Source organism: Myotis myotis, unplaced genomic scaffold, assembly GCF_014108235.1.
Source record: "Myotis myotis isolate mMyoMyo1 unplaced genomic scaffold, mMyoMyo1.p scaffold_m19_p_12, whole genome shotgun sequence".
NCBI lineage: Eukaryota > Metazoa > Chordata > Mammalia > Chiroptera > Vespertilionidae > Myotis > Myotis myotis.
In genome coordinates this window covers 38,091,310-38,114,135 of record NW_023416316.1, presented here as the reverse complement: position 1 = coordinate 38,114,135, position 22,826 = coordinate 38,091,310, and the positions used below count along the sequence as shown (strand labels likewise).

General features: G+C 39.6%; 1 protein-coding gene across 1 annotated transcript in view; it reads left to right on the top strand.

The window, feature by feature from the left end:
• The window catches only part of OSTF1 (osteoclast stimulating factor 1), a 59,389-nt gene that overhangs the window by 22,130 nt on the left and 14,433 nt on the right, over positions 1 to 22,826 (top strand). The window contains exons 2-7 of the mRNA XM_036330808.1: positions 3,779 to 3,825; positions 13,393 to 13,443; positions 16,289 to 16,352; positions 17,988 to 18,041; positions 19,452 to 19,559; positions 20,538 to 20,587. Coding sequence (XP_036186701.1) covers positions 3,779 to 3,825; positions 13,393 to 13,443; positions 16,289 to 16,352; positions 17,988 to 18,041; positions 19,452 to 19,559; positions 20,538 to 20,587 — 374 coding nt within the window. The remainder of the gene's footprint in view (positions 1 to 3,778; positions 3,826 to 13,392; positions 13,444 to 16,288; positions 16,353 to 17,987; positions 18,042 to 19,451; positions 19,560 to 20,537; positions 20,588 to 22,826) is intronic.

Sequence of the window (22,826 nt, the reverse complement as noted above, 5' to 3'; positions counted from 1 at the left end):
CTTGCTGAAATCCTTAATACCATTCGCATGCTACTTCATGTGAGATCCACGTAAAACATCAGACAAAAGATTGGGCTTCTTTCCAATCTCATTCAGGGTGAATTCCAGGGTGATTTCAGGTAATCCATGCAGTCTTCCCAGCTCTACTTTCTCTCTTTGTTATGTGCAACCAGACTTCCATGAGAAAATGAAGAAGATGGAAGTTGCCCGAATAAGGCATCGAAGTTAGCCTCCCTTCATATATAAGAACACAACTATTTTGCATTTGTGAATCTGCTTTCTTTAAATAAAATTAGAATTGATCAGTACTAATTTTGATGATTAGCATGTTTATTATTATTTTTTAGATGTCTGCAAGGGTAAGCACTATAGGAAGACATAGTACCCTGATTTCTTCCCTTCAATACTTTGTTTAAACCTGTATAGAACATTAGTCACAGTTGAATTAAATATGATGTAAAAATGATCACTGTATTAAGTATTCTTAATTATTATTCTCTTGAGAGACTCATCCAAGGTTAGTAAACTGTAATCATGAAACTTTGTTTTTTATGCAATTCTTTCATATCCTCTGGCTATTTCTTTTGCATTCTCCCATTTCTACCTGACTCAGGTCTGAGAATAGAATAAATTAAGGCCCAGAACTTTTAAAGTAGGTTAAAAGGGATCCACAAGAGGCTAACATCCCAACATCCTATATAATAAAAGCCTAATATGCTAAGTGTCCAGTCAGCTGTTCAACCAATCAAAGTGTAATATGCTAATGATATGCTAAGGCTGCTCAACCGCTCACTATGATGTGCACTGACCACCAGGGGGCAGAAACTCAATGCAGGAGCTTCCCCCTGGTAGTCAGTGCACTCCCACAGGGGGAGCTCTGCTCAGCCAGAAGCCCTGAGCTGGGCGAGTGCAACGGTGGTGGGAGCCTTTCCCGCCTCTGCGGCAGTCGGACATCCCCTGAGGGCTCCCTGACTGTGAGGGGGTGCACTGAGGGACTCCATCCGAGTGTACCAGGCCTCTAGTTAATCAATAAATAAGATCGTATTATATGTGGTAGTATTTCTACAGCATTACACAGAATGCTCCCTGTATAACAGCCTAAAGCAGTGATTTCCAAGAATTTTTAAAGCATGCAATACATGACTGTTTAGTCAGGCACACTGATGTCTTTTCCCTTAGATTATCAAATAAAAAAATGACAACAGCCATCACAACAATAGCTGTCTGGTGTGAATGAATCAAAATTATACCTTTTATTTTATTTATTTTTTGTCAGATTGGCTAAAAATATATTTTTTGGTGTGCCACAGGATTTTAGTAATTTGTTTATGTGTGCCATAAGATGAAAAATGTTGAAAATCTCTGGCCTAAAGATAGTTGCCTGATGTTCAATGTAAATCATAATGAAAATAAATCCCCCACTTCCTTTTAGTTGTGAACAGTTCAAGACAATCACAAAAGATACAATTACAAAAATCAATGGATTAGTCACAACCTGAAATATTTTTTCAGGTTCTTTATATTGAATTTTATCTATGCTCATTAAATTGCCATGGACCCTTGTTTTCAAAATTAGCCATAGTACAACCCTTTGCTGTCATTCCCTCAAAGAAACCAGAAAGTTCTGTCTTTATTAATTTGACTGCTTCCCTGTGTAACTTCTCTTTGGAAAGTTCGAAGTAATCAAGATAACCAGTCTTCCCTCTCAGAGAGACAGTCAGGTCAGCAGAAAATATTTCTCCTGACAACTCCTTCTTCCCTTTGGCAGGCCTGTGGGTGTGGTTAAAAAAGCAAACTCCAAACAAAAAAATTTTTCACCTTTTCTTCTGCCTATTACCCTCCCCTTAGTAGAGCAGGAAAGAAGTGGCACTAGAATTCAGATTGCAAAAAAATACTTCATTGCAGCACACTAAGTAGCAGGGATCTGAACTTCTAAAATATGTAGATTAAAAGGGATCCACAAGAGGCTAACATCCCAACATTAATTGATAAATAGTATCATTAGGGCATTTAGAAGAAAGAATGATGCCCCCTTAACCCCCATGAAAAGTATCTTTACAGCTTTATTTGATTGTAAAAGTAATACATGCTATGTGTAATGAATATAAACAATGCATGTAAAGTAGAATGTGAAGGTTCCTCATACTTGGTTCTCTCTGTTAAGGGGTGTGTGTGTGTGTGTGTGTGTGTGTGTGTGTGTGTGTGGTGTCAACATAAACAGGATGGTACTTGGCATAACATCACTGAATGTTTTGTAGGCTCTTTGCTATGTCCGGGTCTGCAGATCCTTCTTTCTTAATGACTCTATTGTGTGGATGAGTCAGGATTGATTTACATAGATCCCTCTGAATGGACATTCCGTCATTTCCCATCTTCTGATGTTCTAAACCTGTATGGTTCAATATGCTAGCCACCAGCCATGTGTGGCAAGTTAACTTAATTAGAATTAAATGATGTTTAAAAATAAGTTCCTCAGTCTCTCTCATCACATTTCACATCTTCAGTAGCTATATGTGACTAGCACAGAAGTAGGACTTTTCCATCATTGTGTAGTTATATAGGACAGTGCTGTTCTAAATGACTGGTTTTCAGACTTCTTTTGAGCACGTTTCCATTCCTTTATTCATCCATTCTTTAGTCATTCTATGTTCTAGGCACTGTGCTAGGTATTTGGATATCTCATTCATAAAACAAAAACAGCTGTCCTCGTAATGCTTCCATTCTAGCAGCGAAAAGATTGACTACTCTCTCCCAATAAATAGAAATGTACTTATAACTTGTATCCTATTGTGCTGTCACGTTATAAGACATGTGAAAAAGAAGGTAAACATGTGCATACTTTCTGAAGTAGTCTTCCTGTGTCCCGCCTTGGAGGCCACCATTCTGCACGATGCTCCTGTGATAGATGTCGTCTCTAACGGTGCTCCCAGTGCTCACACCGAACTGTTATCATTTTTTAAATAGGTAGTTCTTTTATTTTGCTATCCCTTCTAAATTTATTTATTTCATAAAAGATCTGTTTTTGTTTGCTATCTTTAGGGGTTTTTTTTTCTTAGCCTGTGTGGATGTGGTTTTTCACTTACATATTCATTTAGCAAGCATTCATTAAGTTCATACTGTGTGTATGCCAGGTAGGTGCTAAGAAATTGAAAAAGTCAGAGTTTCTCTGCCTTTAAATAAGACAGGCCAGCAAATCAGTTCTTCTCAGACACGGGATAATGGAGATGCAGCAAAGGGACATGTAAAGAGAGAGAGATCTTTTGGCAGAATGGAGGGCAGCTTTCATGAGCATGACCTCTTTGCTTAGCTATTGTACTCTGTTTTGGGACTTAATGGACTCACAGATTTCTCCAACAGCTACTATTTTTCTCAATGATATTTTCTTTTTTGGGGAAAAATAAAATTCTAAACCATGGGCTTAAGACTATTAAACCATTGTCTATTGTCATGTTAAATATCTTTTTATGTTAAATGCTCACCTTTCCAGTATTAAACGTAGATCTTAGTGTTGGACGGGCTCTGTATAGGACAGAAGGTAAGTACAGATAATTATGTAGCTCCTATTGTTTGAAAGGAGAAAGCAAAATCACCTCAGAGGTGTGTGCTTATTCATGCTTTCATTTAACAAATGTCTAAAAAAATGTCTCCTATGCAGACAAAGCACTTAATTCCAAAATGATTTTTTCCCATCGACTTTGAATTAGGGAATTCTGAAGAATATAATGAATAGTTTAGAAATGAAAGAATTGATCATGTTGTTTTTCCACCTCTCTTTTAGGGCAAGTTAAAGTGTTCAGAGCTCTTTATACGTTCGAACCCAGAACTGTAAGTATTCAGTTTTTAACTTTAAAATTGGCATAAAAACCTAAGGTGGTTGCATTTAGATACTTTGTCTAGCCTAAATGGGCTGCCTGTTGTTGGTTAGCCATAAATCATTCACAAGAATGGATGTTCGGTCACTCCCCTTGCAGCCCAGAGGTGTGAAAGCCAAGCCCCTCCGTTGATCTGCATGTCCTCCTGTCTCAAGGTCATGTAGTCCATCTTGAGCTGCTTCTCTCCATGAGGTGCAACCACTCGCTTTAGAATCACCAAGTGACCTGCATGGCAAGCATGTGACCCTGTCTTAGTCATCCTTCCGCTGACTCTCTTGTTAACTGATTTTTCCCTTTGACCTGCTACCTCAAACTACCTATAATGGCACCTTCTACGAACTGCCCACAGCAAATTTTTTGTCTCTGATGTATGTATTTTTCATTGTAATAGCTTCTGGCAAACATCCATAAATCCATCTCTCCACCCATGGGTTAGTGAGCACCTATTATGTGCCAGAAACTGGTGCAGACCTTGGGGCTAGTGTAGTGACAACAGAAAGGACTGTCTCAGGGAGCTCACATCCCAGTGGGTAGAGACAGACAGTAAGCAGACAAATGAATATAACTGTCAGGGCCTGGTAAGTGCTATGAAGGAAAATAATGAGGGGAAGGGGCAAACAGTTAAGGGAGGAGGAGTGTTATTTTCAATAGGGTATTTAAGGATGGTCTTTCTATAGAGGTGACATTAAATTTTTTTTTAAATTTATTGATTTGAGAGAGAAAGAGAGAGAAACATTGATTTGTTTTTCCACTTATTTATACAATCATTGGTTGATTCTTGTATGTATCCTGACAGGGGATTGAACCCATAACCTTGGAGTATTGGGATGATGCTCTAAACAACTGAGCTACCTAGCCAGGGCCTGGGGTGACATTTGAGTAGAAACCTGAAGGAAGTGGAGGAGCAGAAGGAATAGCTGGTGCAAAAAGGATGCTTGGTGGGTTCTAGAAACAGCAGGGAGGACAATGGGGCCAGGAAAGTTGTGAACAAGGGAGAGGGAGGTATGACAAGTTCAGGGATACTGGGTCCTGTAGGGCCTTGTGGGTTGTGTTTGGATTTTGCCCTGAGTAGGTGGGAAGCAATTGAAGGATTTGAGATCAAGGGTGATTAGCTAGCTACGTTTTAGAAGAATCACTTTGAGAAGTGGACAACCATCTAGGAGAGTAAGAATGGAAGCAGGGAGTCCAGACAGTTAGGATGCAGAGGAGAAAGAAACGAAGAAGGAAACCTATTCTCATTGACCTCTCTCTCTGAGGTTGCATGACCCCTGGGGTAGATAGGAGTGGGGGGAGGCAGGCAGTCATCCTAACTCCATAAAGCAACCTGCATTTACTCATTTGAGACCTGAGGTGACATCACTGTTTCTCTTCTCTCCCTCTAGTATCCGCTCATCATCCCTTTTGTCCTTTCTCACTGACATTTAACAAATATGTTTGGTTGGTTGATATATTAGTTACTTTAATTCACCTTCGGTTCTATTCCAGATGGAGTGTCTCCACTACTCTTTATCTTTGTTATTATTGAATTCGCAGGAAAGAATAGGCATTGCTTATTAGGTTTTTTAATATTCTGTAGTTCAAATATTATTGTATTCTTTAATATCCCTGATCTCAAGGATTCTAGGCTGCAGAGCAATGTTGCTAATTCATCCTTATGTACTGGGTGTTCAGTAATGACTACCCCACACTCTTCTGCCCCCACACTCTGCCCCTTTCCACCTGCCCTCAGTCTAGATGTTAAAGGTAGCCTCTAGCTCCCATGGACCTTCCTGACTGGTTAAGTGCCTGTTCAATATTTTGAGTATCACCCAAGAACTAACTTAGTTTTGCATTCTTTTTCTGAATGAGAATTCCTGTTGGACAATGCTGGAAGCTTAGTTTGGTCTTTCTCTCCCATGACCAATACCCATCTTCTCTGGTGCGTACATTCTAAACTGACCTGGTCTCCTTAGAGCAGCAGTTCTCAACCTGTGGGTCACGACCCCTTTGGGGGTCGAACGACCCTTTCACAGGGGTCGCCTAAGACCATCGGAAAACACACATATAATTACATATTGGTTTTGTGATTAATCACTATGCTTTAATTATATTCAATTTGTAACAATGAAATTGGGGGTCACCACAACACGAGGAACTGTATTAAAGGGTCACGGCATTAGGAAGGTTGAGAACCACTGCCTTAGAGTCACTGGGACCAGGCAATGGAAGAGCTGATCTGGACTCTATGCGACCATTGCTGACCTGTGCAGCACCCCAGAGAGCTCTGGGCCCTGTTTTTAGCTACTGTTCAACCCTGAGGAGATAGGTACAGCAACGCCCAACTCCACTCTTGGTGATCCACTGAACAGGTAGAACACTGGACAGCATGTGGCTGCCGGTTCTTCCTACTAACCCATTTCCCCCCCATCTTGCTTGAAAGCAAGGTAGTTCTGGCACCACCCAGTCCTGTTTGGTTTATTTCTTACCAAACCTCCAGTGCAATAACGTGTCATACAGAGAACTGGCTGGACTTGACAGACCAGTGTAAAACCAGGCTGATAGAGAAAGAACAGCATTTCCTGTGTGCTGGGGGAATAATACGGAGTTCCAAAGAGAAACCGGCAGTACCCTGCACTATCACAGAATGTTTGCTGGGCTGTGCTAGGTTTATAGCATTAAATGTACAAGAAGGAGCCCTGGAATGGGATTCCAAAAGCTGAAGTAGGAGCCCAGCCCTGCCACTCACACTGCGTGACTTGTGGCAAGTTCTTCAACCTCCCTCAGCTTGGTTGTGAAATGGAGATAATGCTCATGACCAGCCCTGCTCTAAGAGGTTGTTGTGAGAATAAAATGAGGTTAAGGTGCTGCTGTTGGTTTTGTCGTAATGCATTATGTGGAGGTGGGGATGAAGGGAAACATATTTTTCATGGATATATATATATATAAAATTTCAGAGAGGAAGGAAGAGGGAGAGATAGAAACATCAATGATGAAAGAATCATTGATCACTGCCTCCTGCACCCCCCCTACTGGGGATCGAGCCCGCAACCCGGGCATGTTCCCTTGACTGCAATGGAACCTTAGACCCTTCAGTCTGCAGGCTGATGCTGTATCTACTGAGCCAAACCGGTTAGGGCGGCCACTGCCTTTTAACCAGGTCATGACACCATGATGACCAATAATGGGTATGCAGGACCCTTCCGAATGAGAGAAAGCATAATTGGTAGCGAAGAGCAGGGACTCAAGAATTTTACTGTCTTGGTTCAAGTCTGGGGTCTACCATGTATCTGGTCTGTGGCCTTGGATATGTTTTTTATCTATAATGTGGCAATAAGAGTAGCACCTACCTGGTAATGTCCCTGGTGAGGATTAAATTAGTTAATATTTGTAAGTGTCCACCCAATTCCTGGGACATAATAATACTATAAATTGTTAAATAAAATATGTGTATCAATTTGATTTTTTCCCTTTTTATTAATTTTTGAGGCTCTGCGTTGACAAATCTGAAAAATGTTAAAAGTACCTCACAGTGTTCTAAATTTTTTAAAATAAAATATATCTTTGCATAAATCAACAAAATTAATACCTTGGGAATTATATGTTACCAAGAATATATGGAACAGGAATGAGAATATATATTACCAAGTTGTACCCATCACTGTGACGTTGCAATGGCCAACAATTTACTTGTTCTGATATCTTGTGGTTCTTCAAGGGGAGAAAAGGGACGAATGTGGATAAAAACCAAAGAACAAGCTGGAAATAGAGAAATGCTTACTTGACTATGTCACTATCTTCCTATTTCTGTTCCATGAATATGATGCCAGGAATTTAAAAGTAGATCCTCATTGAACAATTTATATTAAGTGTCCTGTAAGTGGTTTCTTAATGGAAAGTGTGACTATTACAGGTAAAATCTATCTGAGTTCTAAAATCTTGAAATTACCTGGTTGTCTGTACCAGCGGTCGCCAACCGGTGGTCCGCGGACCACTGCTGGTCCATGAGGTCTGAAAGGTTGGCGAATGTTGGTCTGTACTGCCATCAACAGTCTAAAGAACTTGGTAGACCACCTCCTTAGCTGTGTTCAGGACAAGCTGCCACTAGTTTTTTTTTTTTGGAGAAGATATTTTATGGGTAGTAAGTAGCATTGTGTGTCTGGGAACTATTGATTAAAAAGAAAATAAACCATCCACTGTCCTTTCTCAAGATGAAAAAAATAGTGAGGCCTTTTTATACCTGACTGAAATCGGCCGCCTGCTTATTGCCTCAGTAAAAAACACGTCTGACCCAATATGTGGCTTGTGGTAGACATTGCTGTTGAATAGCAGCCATTAATTTAAAAAACAAACCGAAAGAAAGCTGAGAAGTAGCAAAATGACTGTACTTAGTGACATTTTCCAGATGCCACTTAACCAAACCACGCAGGACAAGAATTACTTAAAAGACATTAAGAGTTTTAATTGTTCTAGGCTTTTATTGCCTTTTAAACAATTGAGGTAAAATTGTCATTACATAAAATTGACCACTTTAGATGGAAGAAGGCATAGAGGGGATACATGGTGATGGAGGGAAATGAATGCACACAATCAAAGAATCCCTGAGCACCCAAACAAAGGTCAGTCTATACCACAACCAGTAAGTGAGTTCTGCCAAAAAAGGAAGTACTGCTGGACGCCAATCACACTTACAACCAGACTGACTTCTTTTTTTTTTTTTTTTTAATTTTTTTAATTAAATCTTTATTGTTCAGATTATTACATTTGTTCCTCTTTTTTTTCCCCCCATAACTCCCCTCCTCCCAGCTCCCGCCCCACCCTCCGCCCTCACTCCCCACCCACTGTCCTCTTCCATAGGTGCACGATTTTTGTCCATTCTCTTCCCGCATCTCCCACACCCCTTTCCCCCCCAAGAATAGTCAGTCCATTCCCTTTCTATGTCCCTGATTCTATTATGATCACCAGATTATTTATTCACTTGATTCTTAGATTCACTTGTTGATAGATGCATATTTGTTGTTCATAATTTGTATCTTTACCCTTTTTTTTTCTTCTTCCTCTTCTTAAAGGATACCTTTCAGCATTTCATATAATACTGGTTTGGTGGTGATGAACTCCTTTAGCTTTTCCTTATCTGTGAAGCTCTTTATCTGACCTTCCGTTCTGAATGATAGCTTTGCTGGATAAAGTAATCTTGGTTGTAGGTTCTTGGTATTCATCACTTTGAATATTTCTTGCCATTCCCTTCTGGCCTGCAAAGTTTCTGTTGAGAAATCAGCTGACAGTCGTATGGGTATTCCCTTGTAGGTAACTGGGTTTCTTTCTCTTGCTGCTTTTAAGATTCTCTCTTTGTCTTTTGCTCTTGGCATTTTAATTATGATGTGTCTTGGTGTGGTCCTCTTTGGATTCCTTTTGTTTGGGGTTCTCTGTGCTTCCTGGACCTGTAGGTCTATTTCTTTCACCAGGTGGGGGAAGTTTTCTGTCATTATTTCTTTAAATAGGTTTTCAATATCTTGCTCTCTCTCATCCTCTGGCACCCCTATAATTCTGATGTTGGTGCGCTTGAAGCTGTCCCAGAGGCTCCTTACACTATCTTCATATTTTCGGATTCTTTTTTCATTTTGCTTTTCCAGTTGGGTGTTTTTTGCTTCTTCACATTTCGAATCTTTGACTTGATTCTTGCGCTCCTCTGGTCTGCTGTTGGGTGTCTGTATAATATTCTTTATTTCAGTCAGTGTATGCTTAATTTCTAGTTGGTTCTTTATCACAACATCGAGGGTCTCATTAGATTTCTTGAGGATCTCACTACATTTATCGGCGGTCTCACCAGTCTTTTCGAGGGCCTTACTAAGTTTATCGGCAGCTTCTAGACAGTTCTTAAGAGACCTTAAAAGTGTGGTTCTGAACTCAATATCCTCCATTGACAGTTTTGTCCTGTTTCTTTGTCTCCGCATTTTTTATGCTTTCTTGGTGCACCCCCTAGTGGTCTTTGTCAGCAGTCTTGTTGCCTTTAAGCCTTGATTGATGTCGGCAATACCGGGGTGATTTGACCTCCAGGCTAACTGGCTATGAGAGTCTGCTGTGTCTGTAGTGGGAGGGCTTCTGTGCTGGATCTCTAGGGCAGTGCTAATCTAGCATTTGCCTGAGGCTATCCGGCAAATGGTTCTGTGCAGGGCTTGGGCGGGGCGGGTCCCCGGGGATATACAGGGCGGGCGGAACAAGCAGTTATGGCGACTCTCAGTTCCTTCCCCAGGGGCTCTGCCTCTCAGAGCCCCAGCAATGGCTGCAAACCTCGGAGAGAAAGCTGCCTTCGAGTTCCGACCGAAGCCAGACAGTCCCGTTTCTCCCGTTTGAGTCTCGGTCCCCAGAGACTCGCCCGGATCTGGAGCTCAGAGTCTGAAACTCCCTCCCGATTGAAAACAACAACCACGCCCTCCGCCGCCAGCCCACTCCGCGCGCACACTCCGCACCTGAGTATTTCACTTCAGCACTGTGCCTCCTCTGAGTCTGGGTCTGATATTCTCTTTCCTCCTAGTTGTAGAATTTCCACTCAGCCAGCCTTCCCGTGGTTCTGGGTGATGTCCGTTCTGTCCTTTAGTTATATCTCTGAAGTGGTTGTTTGAGGCAGCGATCTCCGGCGTTAACCTATGCTGCCATCTTGGTTTCTCCCAGACTGACTTCTTAAAAAAAAAAAATTTAACCACTCTCAAGTTTAATACATTCACAGTGTTGTCAGCCATCATCTCTGTCTAGTTCCAAAACATTTTCATCACCCCAAAAGAAACCCCCTATCCATTAAGCACTTATTTTCCATTCCTCTGGGCTTTATTCCTTTTTTGTATGGGAAAGACTAAATGCAGGGATTGCGCGTGCGCACACGCGCGTATGTGTACACTTTGTTTTTGTTGAGGTATTTGTATGGTACTTTTTCAAAATATGCCTTTTGCTTCAAGGGTGAATGATCTTATTAAATGAGAAAATTTAGGCAGATTTGGCTTTCACGTTTTTAGAAGGAGACCAAAACTGTAGGCAGAGATGACTCCTTAATTTCAATGAAAGCACTGATTGAGGAGGACTCACTCTTAGACACAAGGGGGTAGGGCTAGCACTTAGAGAAGTACAGAATAAGATGGCTTTAAGACCAGAAAGATCTCTTCAAGGCATTGAGCTCCTTCAAAACTCCAGGAAACTTAGTCACTCCAAAAAAAGGCTACATTTTCACATATATTCTGTTTTCCATACTTTCTTATATCCTATTTCATTCTCTTCTCCCATCTCTTACTGTCATCTGAAGGAGAGACAGGCAAATGGTGTTGCCAGTAAGGCCAACCTTACTGTTATGGGGCAGCTGCTATGTCTAGTTCGGATGCTTTCTATGATGGTGAGTGAGTCCCCTTTCTAGCTTCTCTGAGAGGGAAATGCAAAAGGAAATAGTTTGTTTCCCTAATCACTTTCTATGTCCATCACATATTGGTAGTCATATCGATCATAGATCATCAGAACATTTTAGAGAAGAGTTAGAGAAAATCTTAAGGGGCAGGCTTTGTTTTTTCCTCCTAAATGCCCATTTCAAATAATATTAAAATGTGTATCATCAGGTCTACATAGTTTCAATTAATCTTGCATAGCTGGTGCTATGTGTAAGTATAGTCTCTGTAAATAAAAGTGTAAATGCAACAAATGCTTCAGAAAGTTACCTTTTAAAGGAACTTAGCCATTCTTTGTTATCATTAATTGCTAATTGTGATATTTGAATTCATAATGCATGTAAATATTCATGTACTGTGGTTGTTTAAAGCATGATGTAGCTGTTATAGTCTTCATTTATATTTGGAGGAAATAGTTATAACAATGATATAGATCAGTTTTTTTTTTTTTTATTGCTTAAAGTAATACAAAGGGTATTACATATGTGTCTATTTTTTCCCCCCCGGCCCTAGACAGTCCCCTAGCCTCCCCTATCCCCCAGTGTCTTATGTCCATTGGTTATGCTTATATGCATGCATACAAGTCCTTTGATACTAAATAAATTGCTAGTGCAAAGTCATCTCCTCTCTCAGTTACCCTGGTCAGTGACTGAGAGAGGAGATAAACAAATGGAAAAAGAAATGGATGAAATAATTTGTTTTGCTAGCATAGATTTTATTTATATGGAAGAATAACTATAATAGGAAATACCAAAGCCTCTTATGAAGAAAGTATTTTTACAACTAAAATTATGAAAGTAATAAAAGTAGAAATATTTGAAAATACTTATTTCATACATTATTGTGATCTTACCCTGTGTGAAATTTTGTGCCCTACATTTTTCACTCAACATGACAATGTAAACATTTCTCAATATCTGAAACTCCCTCTGAATACATCGTCCTATTTACTCATAAGGTCATGCTGATAAGTGTTATCTACTAATGGGAAAAAGAAGATGTTTAATTAAAGTGCCTGGATTTGTTCAAGGGGTGTGTCAGACATTTGGCTGGTATGGGCCAGAGCACATACTAACTGTAATCAACTAATCCCTTACCTGCTTATGGTCGTATCTATCAGCTCCATATCTTTCATGGCTGAATTGTGTATTAACTATTCTCACATATAAAATGTTCATTCTCTCTGAACATAAAGAGATAGGATAATAGTTTCCTCAAAGCATTTAACGGATGTTGATATGAAAGTGTTTAAGTATTGAAGCCTAATCATTTAGGAAAGAGCCAAGCTTCTAGTCATTTGCCATGGTTTTAATTCTAGACATTTATCCTTTTACTGGTGCATGGATTCGTGCACTGGTGGGGTCCCTCAGCTTGGCTTGTGCCCTCTCACAATCCGGGACCCCTCGGGGGATGTCGGAGAGCCGGTTTCGCCCGATCCCCACAGGCCAGCGTCCCTGATCCCCAGCAGTCCGACATCCCCTGAGGGATGTAGCAGTGCGCGAAGTGACAGGCGCGCGGCTAGGGGCAGGCGTCATGCTGCTCCCGCTCATCCCGGCCCCGCTGCATCCCGGCCCCGCTGCACCTGTCTGCCGCTGCAGCAGCTGTTCTCGCCAGCCGTGAGCCTGGCTTCTGGCTGAGCGGTCCTCCTGCTGTGGGAGTGCATTGACCACCAGGGAGCAGCTCCTGTGTTGAGTGTCTGGCCCTTGGTGGTCAGTGCTCGTCATAGCAACTGGTCAAGAGGTCGACCAGTCGTAACGACTGCTTAGGCTTTTATATATATAGATAAAGAAATATGTATCACCTTTTGGAGTTTCTATAAGAAAGAAGTTTTATTTAACATTCTATTTTTATATAAAATGCCCCCCTCTCATTGTGGAAGAATATGATATGTGTATTTGGGGAATCTTTATTTGTTATAGTTCCTTGAAGTTCAAATGGGAAAAATTCAGCTTTGATACATGTGCCAATTTGTTAATAATGTTTTGTGAAATGGTTTATGTAATTTAAAACCACATTGAATACTTTACTATATGGAATCTATATAATTATCATAATCATATTCTAATTCATGAAACTATCACATGGAGTCAAACTTAAAAACATTTTTTTTCTTTTAGCCAGATGAATTGTACTTTGAGGAAGGTGATATTATCTACATTACTGACATGGTAAGCCCAGCTAAAATTTTGTCATCCCATGTATGAATTAAAGATGTATAAGACTATTTTGTATAGCCATAACATTATTTAAATGTTTCTGTCTAGAAATACATATGCTCAAGTCTACTCATTTTAGCACAGTGTATAATAGCATAAGATTAAAAATACCCCATATGTTGAAAAACAAGAAAATAGTTGAATAAACCGCTGAATTGGAGTGTGATGAAGCTACAAAGAGTAAGGAATACCCATACTGTGGAGTAATTTAAGTGAAAAAAGCAAGATGAACAAATGTGGATAGCAGGCCATCCCTTATCTAAAAAAAGGTGAGAGGATATACATAAACCTATTTTCTTCAATTTGTAATAAAAAGTCAAAGAAGGAGTCATAAAATAAAATTTGAAAAATAGTTTCTTCGGGGGACGGGGGAAGGAAAATAGAGTAGAGGGAACATAGATGGAAGATAGATTTTTTAAAAATTATACTTTATTTTGGAGATCTCACTTTGGAATCATGTAAACTTTTTCATAGTCATACAATTAAATTGGTAAAAAGCAATCCCTGAAAATTAAAAGCAGCCCAAATCAAGTGAACTTCACTATAATAACCACACAGAGAGGATCTATTGAAAGTGACTTTAAAACTCAGCAGTTGGACTGACATCTCTAGTGGAAGATGGATGAAGGACAAAAAGAACTGCCAAAAAAATTGTAAATTATTTTTAAGCATGATTTTGTTGGAGATTGTTACTATCACTATTCTGAGAGAGTAGCATGTGTATTTTGGAGCAAATGAGTCATTAGGTCAGTGATGTTGAAAACTGGGATTTTCAGCCTGCAAGAAAGAATATATGGATGTAAGATCAACGAGGGTAAGTAAAAACCCTGTACCTCTGCATTTGAATAGAACATATTTTACCTAAAATGAAACAAGACATTATCTCCTACTCTGTGCTTTGAAAAGGCCTAGAAAAAAAAAATAACCAACTAATAATTCTATATTGTTTCCCATTAAAAGGATCAAGGCTCTTTTGTTGGTACCAGGTCTAGGGCAGTTAAGGTACAAGATAATCCCTAACTTCTTGTTTTTAGAATGCCAGGAAGCTACCAAGACTACCTAAAGCAGTGATGGCGAACCTATGGCACGCCTGTCAGCGGTGACACGCGAACTCATTTTTTTGGTTGATTTTTCTTTGTTAAATGGCATTTAAATATATAAAATAAATATCAAAAATATAAGTCATTGTTTTACTATGGTTGCAAATATCAAAAAATTTCTATATGTGACACGGCACCAGAGTTAAGTTAGGGTTTTTCAAAATGCTGACATGCCGAGCTCAAAAGGTTCGCCATCACTGACCTAGGGTCATGTTAGAAAGACAGAGGAATTATGTTGGAGAGGCTGCCACTAGCCAAAGACAGGACAACTTGAGCAATCAGTTACAGTAGCAATTCCCAATGATTGAAACACATTTACTATGCTTAAATTATGAATTCCTAATGATATATCAAAATAAACATTATCAGACACCCTGAGGGGATGTGAGGGAACCAACTTTTTATTCTGACATCTGTTACGGTGAATAATCAGCATTTATTCTGCCCTTTTTCATGAATTTCATCTCTGGAGAGCCTGGGAGTTGATGGGGGAGAGTTTCTCTTTAAAGAGATATTCTAGTTATTTAAATGAAGTGGGAATGATGGAATTAGAATGTCATCCTCTTTGCAACCCCTATGAAATAATGGATCCAGATAATGCTCTTCAGTGGTTACTAACATTCCAAAAGGAGAGATCACCAGACATTGTGTGTCTTTCGATGAGAGAGATCAAGATGAAATAGTCTTGCCAAAAAAAATTGAATCTAAACCTAATTAAGCCTCTAAAACTAATGAACAATTTAGAGGCAATACAGGGAACAGAAAAACACATTTTTGCTAACACAGGAATTCAACAGGCAAAATCCAGGCTGTTGGAAACTACAAAACAAATGGATTTTTTTCCCCAACAAGGAGACTGTGAAGGAGTGAAAAAACAAATGAAGGGGGAACCTATAGAATAAAAGAGACTTAAGGGGCAAATCAATCAATCCTATTGTTTGGCTCTTATTTGGATTCCAAGTTATGGAACAACTGGAAAATTTAAGTATTGATTTAGATATTTGATGATACTAAGAAATTGTTGAAAAAATTTGAATCTGGGATAATGTTATAAGTATGTCTGAGAAGTCCTTATCTTTCGGAGATACATAGTGAAATATTTGCAGATATTGAACTAATATGATGTCTAGAATTTATTTCAAGTTAATCTGAAGGGGAAGGAAGTTATAGGTAGGGGTGTATATGAAGCAATATTGTCCATAAGTATATAGTTCATGTGGTTGAAAATGGGTACGTGTAGGTTCATTTAGTGTTCTTTCTACTTTTGTATAGGTTTGGATTATTCTGTAATAAAAATTTATCTCAAAAATAAAGGTGAAATAAAGAGATCTTTAGAAAACAAACAAAAAGTCTTGACGCTAATAAAAATTAGTCTGGACAAAAAAATTCTATACGTGTTCTGTATAAACCAAATGTAATTTTTTTCTTTTCCTTCATATTATCTCGGTTTGATCTGTTGGATTGTTGAGGCTCTGTGATGAAATGCGTTTAATTTGTTGCAGACAGATGTGTGAATATTTGTAATTTAGTGATAAGATGTATGGACACCCGTAACTAGGAAATGAGGAAGCTTGATGATTGTGAGCAGGGCCGATGGGCATTTTGTAGAGCTGGTACGCTCCATGAGATTCCAATGGTGTTAAAAACGATTGAATGTACACTGGATTTGGTATCACTTAAAACTCTTCTTTCCCCAGAGTGATACCAATTGGTGGAAAGGCACCTCCAAAGGCAGGACTGGACTAATCCCAAGCAACTATGGTAAGCATGGCCGGGGCTGCACTTTGGTATGCTCTGTGCACTTCCAGTTCTCTGGTTCCTGAGGCCTCTCTGCTTGTTGCCCTGGCTGAGAAATCAATGGAGTCACTGTCAGTGTAGGACATTTTCTTCTCCGTGAGCCTCCTGTTAATAAAATGATCATGGACAGTAGAAGTGCTTGAGCCTTGACTCATTGGCTTAAGAAAAGGCATTGTAGCATTCTTGAAAGGACCCAGGGTTTCCAAGGAAACACACGTTTTACTTCATTCAACTCTTAGAACTTTTTTTTTTTTTTTTGCTGTTAAACTACATCTCACGGATGGTTTCTTAGACCAGCCCTTTCTTTCCTGATGAAGTAACCTCGCCTTGTTAATTCATTTGGGGGCAGTGATGTTCATCAGATGCCTATCAGGGGCGGTTTGGGCAGCTTGACCAGAGAGATGTGGCCCCTGCTCTGAACACACTTGTAGCTGGAGGGAGGAGAAAGCAGAGTTTCCTAGAAATCGGCAAAGTCAATAGAGCCCAGGATTGATAAACAAGGGTCCTGGGTTCTAATACTTTTCCTTCCACTTCCTAATAACCAGGCACCGTACTGAAGGCACTGAACTGCTACCCCCAGGACTGTTCCCTATCTGTGTGATGAGAGGGTCGATTTAAGTCACATCTAAGGTTCCTTTTGACTTTAGCATTGGATGCATCCTTAGGCCAATGGGGCTGGTATCAGGCACCAGTTCTAAGCACTGGAAGGGGACTTTAGAAAATTTCAAGGAAGGCACTTGAAAGCTCCCAGTGGGAGGGGGGAGGGGAGAGGATGGACGGCCGAGGCTTGGGGCCCAACACAGGGGCCTCACCTGCCCTGGTTTTAGGGCGATACTGTTCTGGATTTAAAAAGACTTTAAACGTTTCTCCATTTCTCTAACCTTTAAAATCTCAAATATACCTGATTCCCGAGGGTGTAAAATGTTCATAGACACTGAGAGTGTAAAATGTGGCCCTGGGTCCCTGGTAGCCAAGGGGGTATCCAGTTCCAGCCCTGTATGGAGGGAGGGGGTGTGTCTGAAGTTTCATTTGAACAATAGTCTTGTCACCTCTGCTGATTCTAGGATAGCAGTGACAACACCTTCCTTGGAGGCAGGTAGTTGTACTCATTGTCCTTTCTGAATACAGGAAGCAAAATATTTTCCTCTCTCCCTCCTCCCCCCATACACACACACTGGAAACAATGCTTTTCAGCCATCTTCATAGAGTGTGCTTTCTCAGAACGTAAAAATGAACATCAAAGTCTTTTGTATTTTTGTGACTAAATTTGTTTATTAAAACTTGAATAAACTGGTATGCAGGCCATGGATCTGTTTGTTTTGTTTATACTTGCAGTTAATTGCTATGTTATTGTGTTATTGCTTAGCTTGGTTTCATTGAACACATAATTCAGCTTCTTTTAAAGTGGGAAACATCATTTAGATTTTCTGCTATTCTGCCCCCCCCCCCCCCCCCCCCCCTGCCTCACACACTTTCAGTAAGGGAAGCTGGATTGCAGAAGGCGCTGGCTCTGTGGGAGCTGGGGGACTGTGAAGGCTTTAGTGAACCTTTTGGGTGACACTCTCAACGCTGGGTTTATACTTTATCTTTCCCGTCTAGTGGCTGAGCAGGCGGAATCCATTGACAATCCATTGCATGAAGCTGCAAAAAGAGGTAGGTGTGATTCTTTTCGACTGAGATATGCAGAACAATGACACACAGAGATTTTAATTATACAGTTTGGTTACTTTTGACAAATGTGTACAGCCATGTAACCAATACCAGGATCAAGATCCAAGATCTAGAATGTTTCTGTCATCCCCGAAAGTTCCCGTTCTAGTTAAATCCCTGTCTCCCCCAGAGGCAGTCTCTGTTCTGCCTTCTGTCATCCTAGAGAGATACATGTAATTTTGATTTTAAATTGTCAGTCACTCACACTTTTGAGTGCCTTATATACCCCGGCTCAGTGGCAAGTGGAAAGGAATGGTCTGTGACTCCCAGAGGTTAAAGTCTGGAAAGAGAGAGGTGTGTGTGACAGAACAAGATGGTGTGATATGTACAGCAGTGGAAGCGTGTTTGAGTTAAACAGGCTCCAGAGGCCAGAATTAGTAACAGGAGGGCAGGAGGGTGGGGGCTTCTTGGGGGTACGGCATTTGGGAGAGTGTTGATGGTGTGTGTGAATAAGGGTGGAATCAGGGAAGGAGGGAGCAACGGGATGGGCCTTGTACCTGAGGCCTTATCCTGTAGATCAGTAGTTTTCCACTGAGAGTAATTCCCTCCCTCCACACCCTAGAACATTTGGCAATATCTGGAGACATTTTGACTGCCATGACTAGGGGAATACCACTGGCACCTTTTGGGTAGAGGCTGGGGATGTTGCTGAATATACTATAGGCTACAGGGAAGCACCGATAACAAAGAATTTCCCAACCTCAAATGTCAGTAAGTCTACTGTTGAGAAACCCTGCATGGGGAGTGTTTGCAAGGATTCTTTTATTCTATTTTAGGTCGTTTTGAAATCTGAATATGCAAAAGGAAATTATTGGCTTAGGATTGTGCATAAGTAGAGCTACAAAACTGACATTTAAAACTTTTTTTTTTGTAAATTAGATATTTAGGGCATTAGCCAGGGGATTTTAAATCAGTATTATACTTTAATATATGAGTAGAAAATCTGAGTAGGTTATTTAGTGTTTCTTTTCTTGTAAGAACTGAAAGTGCATTTAAAATAAGAATATAGGTAGTGTCTGCTTTTTCTTAGGTTTGACTTTTTCCCCCCCAAATTTCAGGAATTCACAAAGGAAAAAATATCTATTTTTTATAGAGTAAAAATACCTTAAGCAGACCCATTTAGGCAACTTTTCCCATTAACCTACTATTAAAAATTGATGTTAATGCTTTCCATTAATAAACTGGAAGTCAAAATATACCATAATAGATGCATTACTCAGCAGGTCTTATTTTCAGACTTGCTGATTAAGCCATTGCAAGTGGAAATGTATGCAGGATGAAATTGATTTAAAGGCCAAACAAAAAACAAAATTCTTTTTCATGTGTTTTTATAAATGTAAATTTTTTTTTCAGGCAACTTGAGCTGGTTGAGAGAGTGTCTGGACAACCGAGTCGGTGTCAATGGCTTAGACAAAGCTGGCAGCACTGCCTTGTACTGGGCTTGTCATGGGGGTCACAAAGGTATTCCATTTTGTTTGTTACCATAAATGTCTGTGCTTCTGAAAAATGTACTTCATCTAGGGGAGTCAGATTTACAGAAATGAAAAAAAAATTGGTTATTCTTTTCAAATCCTTTAGAACATCAGCCAATAGCCCTGATCCTGGAAGCTTTCTTTGTAAAACAGTAGGTTGAATGTCATCAGTCAGCCTTCCTACATGGACCTCTTTGACTTGAAATAATGGAAGCTTCCTTTACTCAGACTTGGCACAGTTACAGGAAAACAACAGTCATTTAAAAACAAACCCCAATATCTAATCTTACAGCAGAAAGGGGCAGAATGGACTCCTCTAGCTTAGCTTTTTCCATGACATATGCTTTGATCATATACATTTGAAGATTAATGCAAACTGCTAGATTCAGGAGAAAGAGCATTTGCTTTAGTTAGTGATTCATTTGGTAACTTTCTCTGTTATAGTCCCTCGTAATAATGACAGATGGAATTTCTAGATGTATTTCAAACTGGCCAACATTCTGCCACAACCACTCTCTTTAGACCTCTCTCTACAACCCAAAAACATAATCCCAACAACAATGAGAAACAAAAAAGCCAACAAATTAAATAGCACATAGCTAAAGGGAAATTTATGGTTGTGTCCCAAAAGATACCCAGTTTATTTTAGCTAATAAACACAAATTAGTGATATAAATATCACTAATAATTAGTGATATAAATATCATAGCAAATGTAAAAATATTCCTATAATAGATGTCATGTGAAAATGCAAAAGCCAAATTGTTTGGAAAAAAAAAAATTCCCAAAGTAATTCTCCCTTTTAGAGTCTGAAGATTTCAATTTAGATATATTTTGAAAAGTTTGTTGTAAGGATTTTCTTGAAGATTCTTCTAAAGAATTCTCTTCTTTAAACTTATTATGCCTAGTTTTATCAGGCTTTTAAAAAAATCTTAAAAACTTACTATTTTTTCTTCTTGAATTTCAGATATAGTAGAAATGCTATTTACTCAACCAAACATTGAACTGGACCAACAGGTAAGATTCTTTACATGAAAGTCATTTAATACACCTGTCTTGTTCTTTCTGTGTAGCTTATGGGCATGAAAAAATCATATCATAGTGTCTTGAAAATCATATCATGAATCACATGTCTTCAAGTAGATTCCTGAGAGAGGGGAGCTTGCTACTGATTATTTGGTTGACAGAATTACAGGTTGTAAATGGTTTCTTTCCAAATTTTGCAGGCATGCCTCCATGGTATTCTACTCTCTGGGGTTGCTTTTGAGAGGTTTTGATTCCCATTCTTTTGTGTGTGATCTACATTTTCTCTTCATTGGCGTCTTTGACTTTGGTGTTCTAAAATTTCACAGTGATGGACTTCAGTGTGGGCCTATATCTTGTATTATTTCTTTTATAGTTCATATGCTCATTCTCTGATCATTTTTTTTGTTCTATGGTTCTGAATGCCCATTAGTAGCTATGTTAGACCTCTTAGGTTGAACCTCCAATTTTCTTAGTTCTAAGATTTTCCCTCACTTTTATCTTCATGTTTTATTTTGATTGCCTTTTCTATTTTATAACTTTTCTATTGCTATGTAACAAATTACCACAAAAATAGCAGCCTAAAATAACAGCCATTTACCTTGTATTTTCTGTAGACCAAAATGACATAGATGGGTTCTCTGCTCAGGTTTCATAGGTTGGTATATAGGTATGGCTAGAGTGGGATTCTCAAATGGAGATCACATCCTTTTCCAAGCTCTTGAGGTTGCCAGGAGACTTGAGTTTCTTGTACTGGTAGTAATGTGGACCTCAGCTTTCCGAGACCACTTATCCCTATAGACAGTTCTCAGCATGACTATTTGCTTTCTTCCTCAAGGCCAGTGGCAGACTGTGTCTCTGACACTATACCTGTTTTTGGGAAAGGGCACACCTGATTAGGTCAGGCCTACCCAGTATAATCTCCCTTTTGATGAACTCCACATCAACTGATTAGACACCTAATTATGGGAGTGATATTTTATTATATTTACTGGTCTCAACCACGACTCAAAGGGAGGGAATTATACAGTGGGTGTGTGCCAGGAGCAGGAGTCTTGGGGGCAATCTTAAAATTCTGTTTACCCCAAGCTCTTTCTTTTACTCTGATTGTTATTTTTATTATTATTATTATTATTATTTTTAGGATTTGGGATCTTTATTTTTATTTTTATTTTTATTTTTATTTTTTACCCCCCGCCCTTGACAATCCCCTGGCCGCCCCTACCCCCCAGTGTCTTATGTCCATTGGTTAGGCTTATATGCATGCATACAAGTCCTTCGGTTGATCTCTTACCCCCCTCCCTCCTGCCCCCCAACCCTCCCCAGCCTTCCTGCTGCAGTTTGACAATCTGTTTGAGGCAGCTCTGCCTCTGTATCTATTATTGTTCAAAAGTTTATAATGGTCTCTATTATCCATGAGTGAGTGAGATCATGTGGTATTTTTCCTTCATTGACTGGCTTGTTTCACTTAGCATAATGCTCTCCAGTTCCATCCATGCTGTTGCAAATGGTAAGAGTTCCTTCTTTTTTACAGCAGCATAGTATACCATCATGTAGATGTACCACAGTGTTCTAATCCATTCATCTACTGATGGGTACTTAGGCTGTTTCCAGATCTTAGCTATGGTGAATTGTGCTGCTATGAACATATGGGTGCATATATCCTTTCTGATTGGTGTTTCTGGTTTCTTGGGATATATTCCTAGAAGTGGGATCACAGGGTCAAATGGGAGTTCCATTTTCAGTTTTTTGAGGAAACTCCATACTGTCTTCCATAGTGGCTGCACCAGTCTGCATTCCCACCAGCAGTGCACGAGTGTTCCTTTTTCTCCACATCCTCTCCAGCACTTGTCGTTTGTTGATTTGTTGATGATAGCCAGTCTGACAGGTGTGAGATGGTACCTCATTGTTGTTTTATTTGCATCTCTCGGATGATTAATGACTTTGAGCATGTTTTCATATGTCTCTTGGCTTTCTGAATGTCCTCTTTTGAAAGGTGTCTATTTAGGTCCTTTGCCCACTTTTTTATTGGATTGTTTATCTTCCTTTTTTTAAGTTGTATGAGTTCCCTATAAATTTTGGAGATGAGGCCCTTATCAGATATGACATTGGCAAATATCTTTTCCCACACAGTGGGTTTTCTTGTTGTTTTGTTGATGGTTTCTTTTGCTGTGCAGAAGCTTTTTATTTTGATGTAGTCCCATTTGTTCATTTTCTCTTTAGTTTCAAGTGC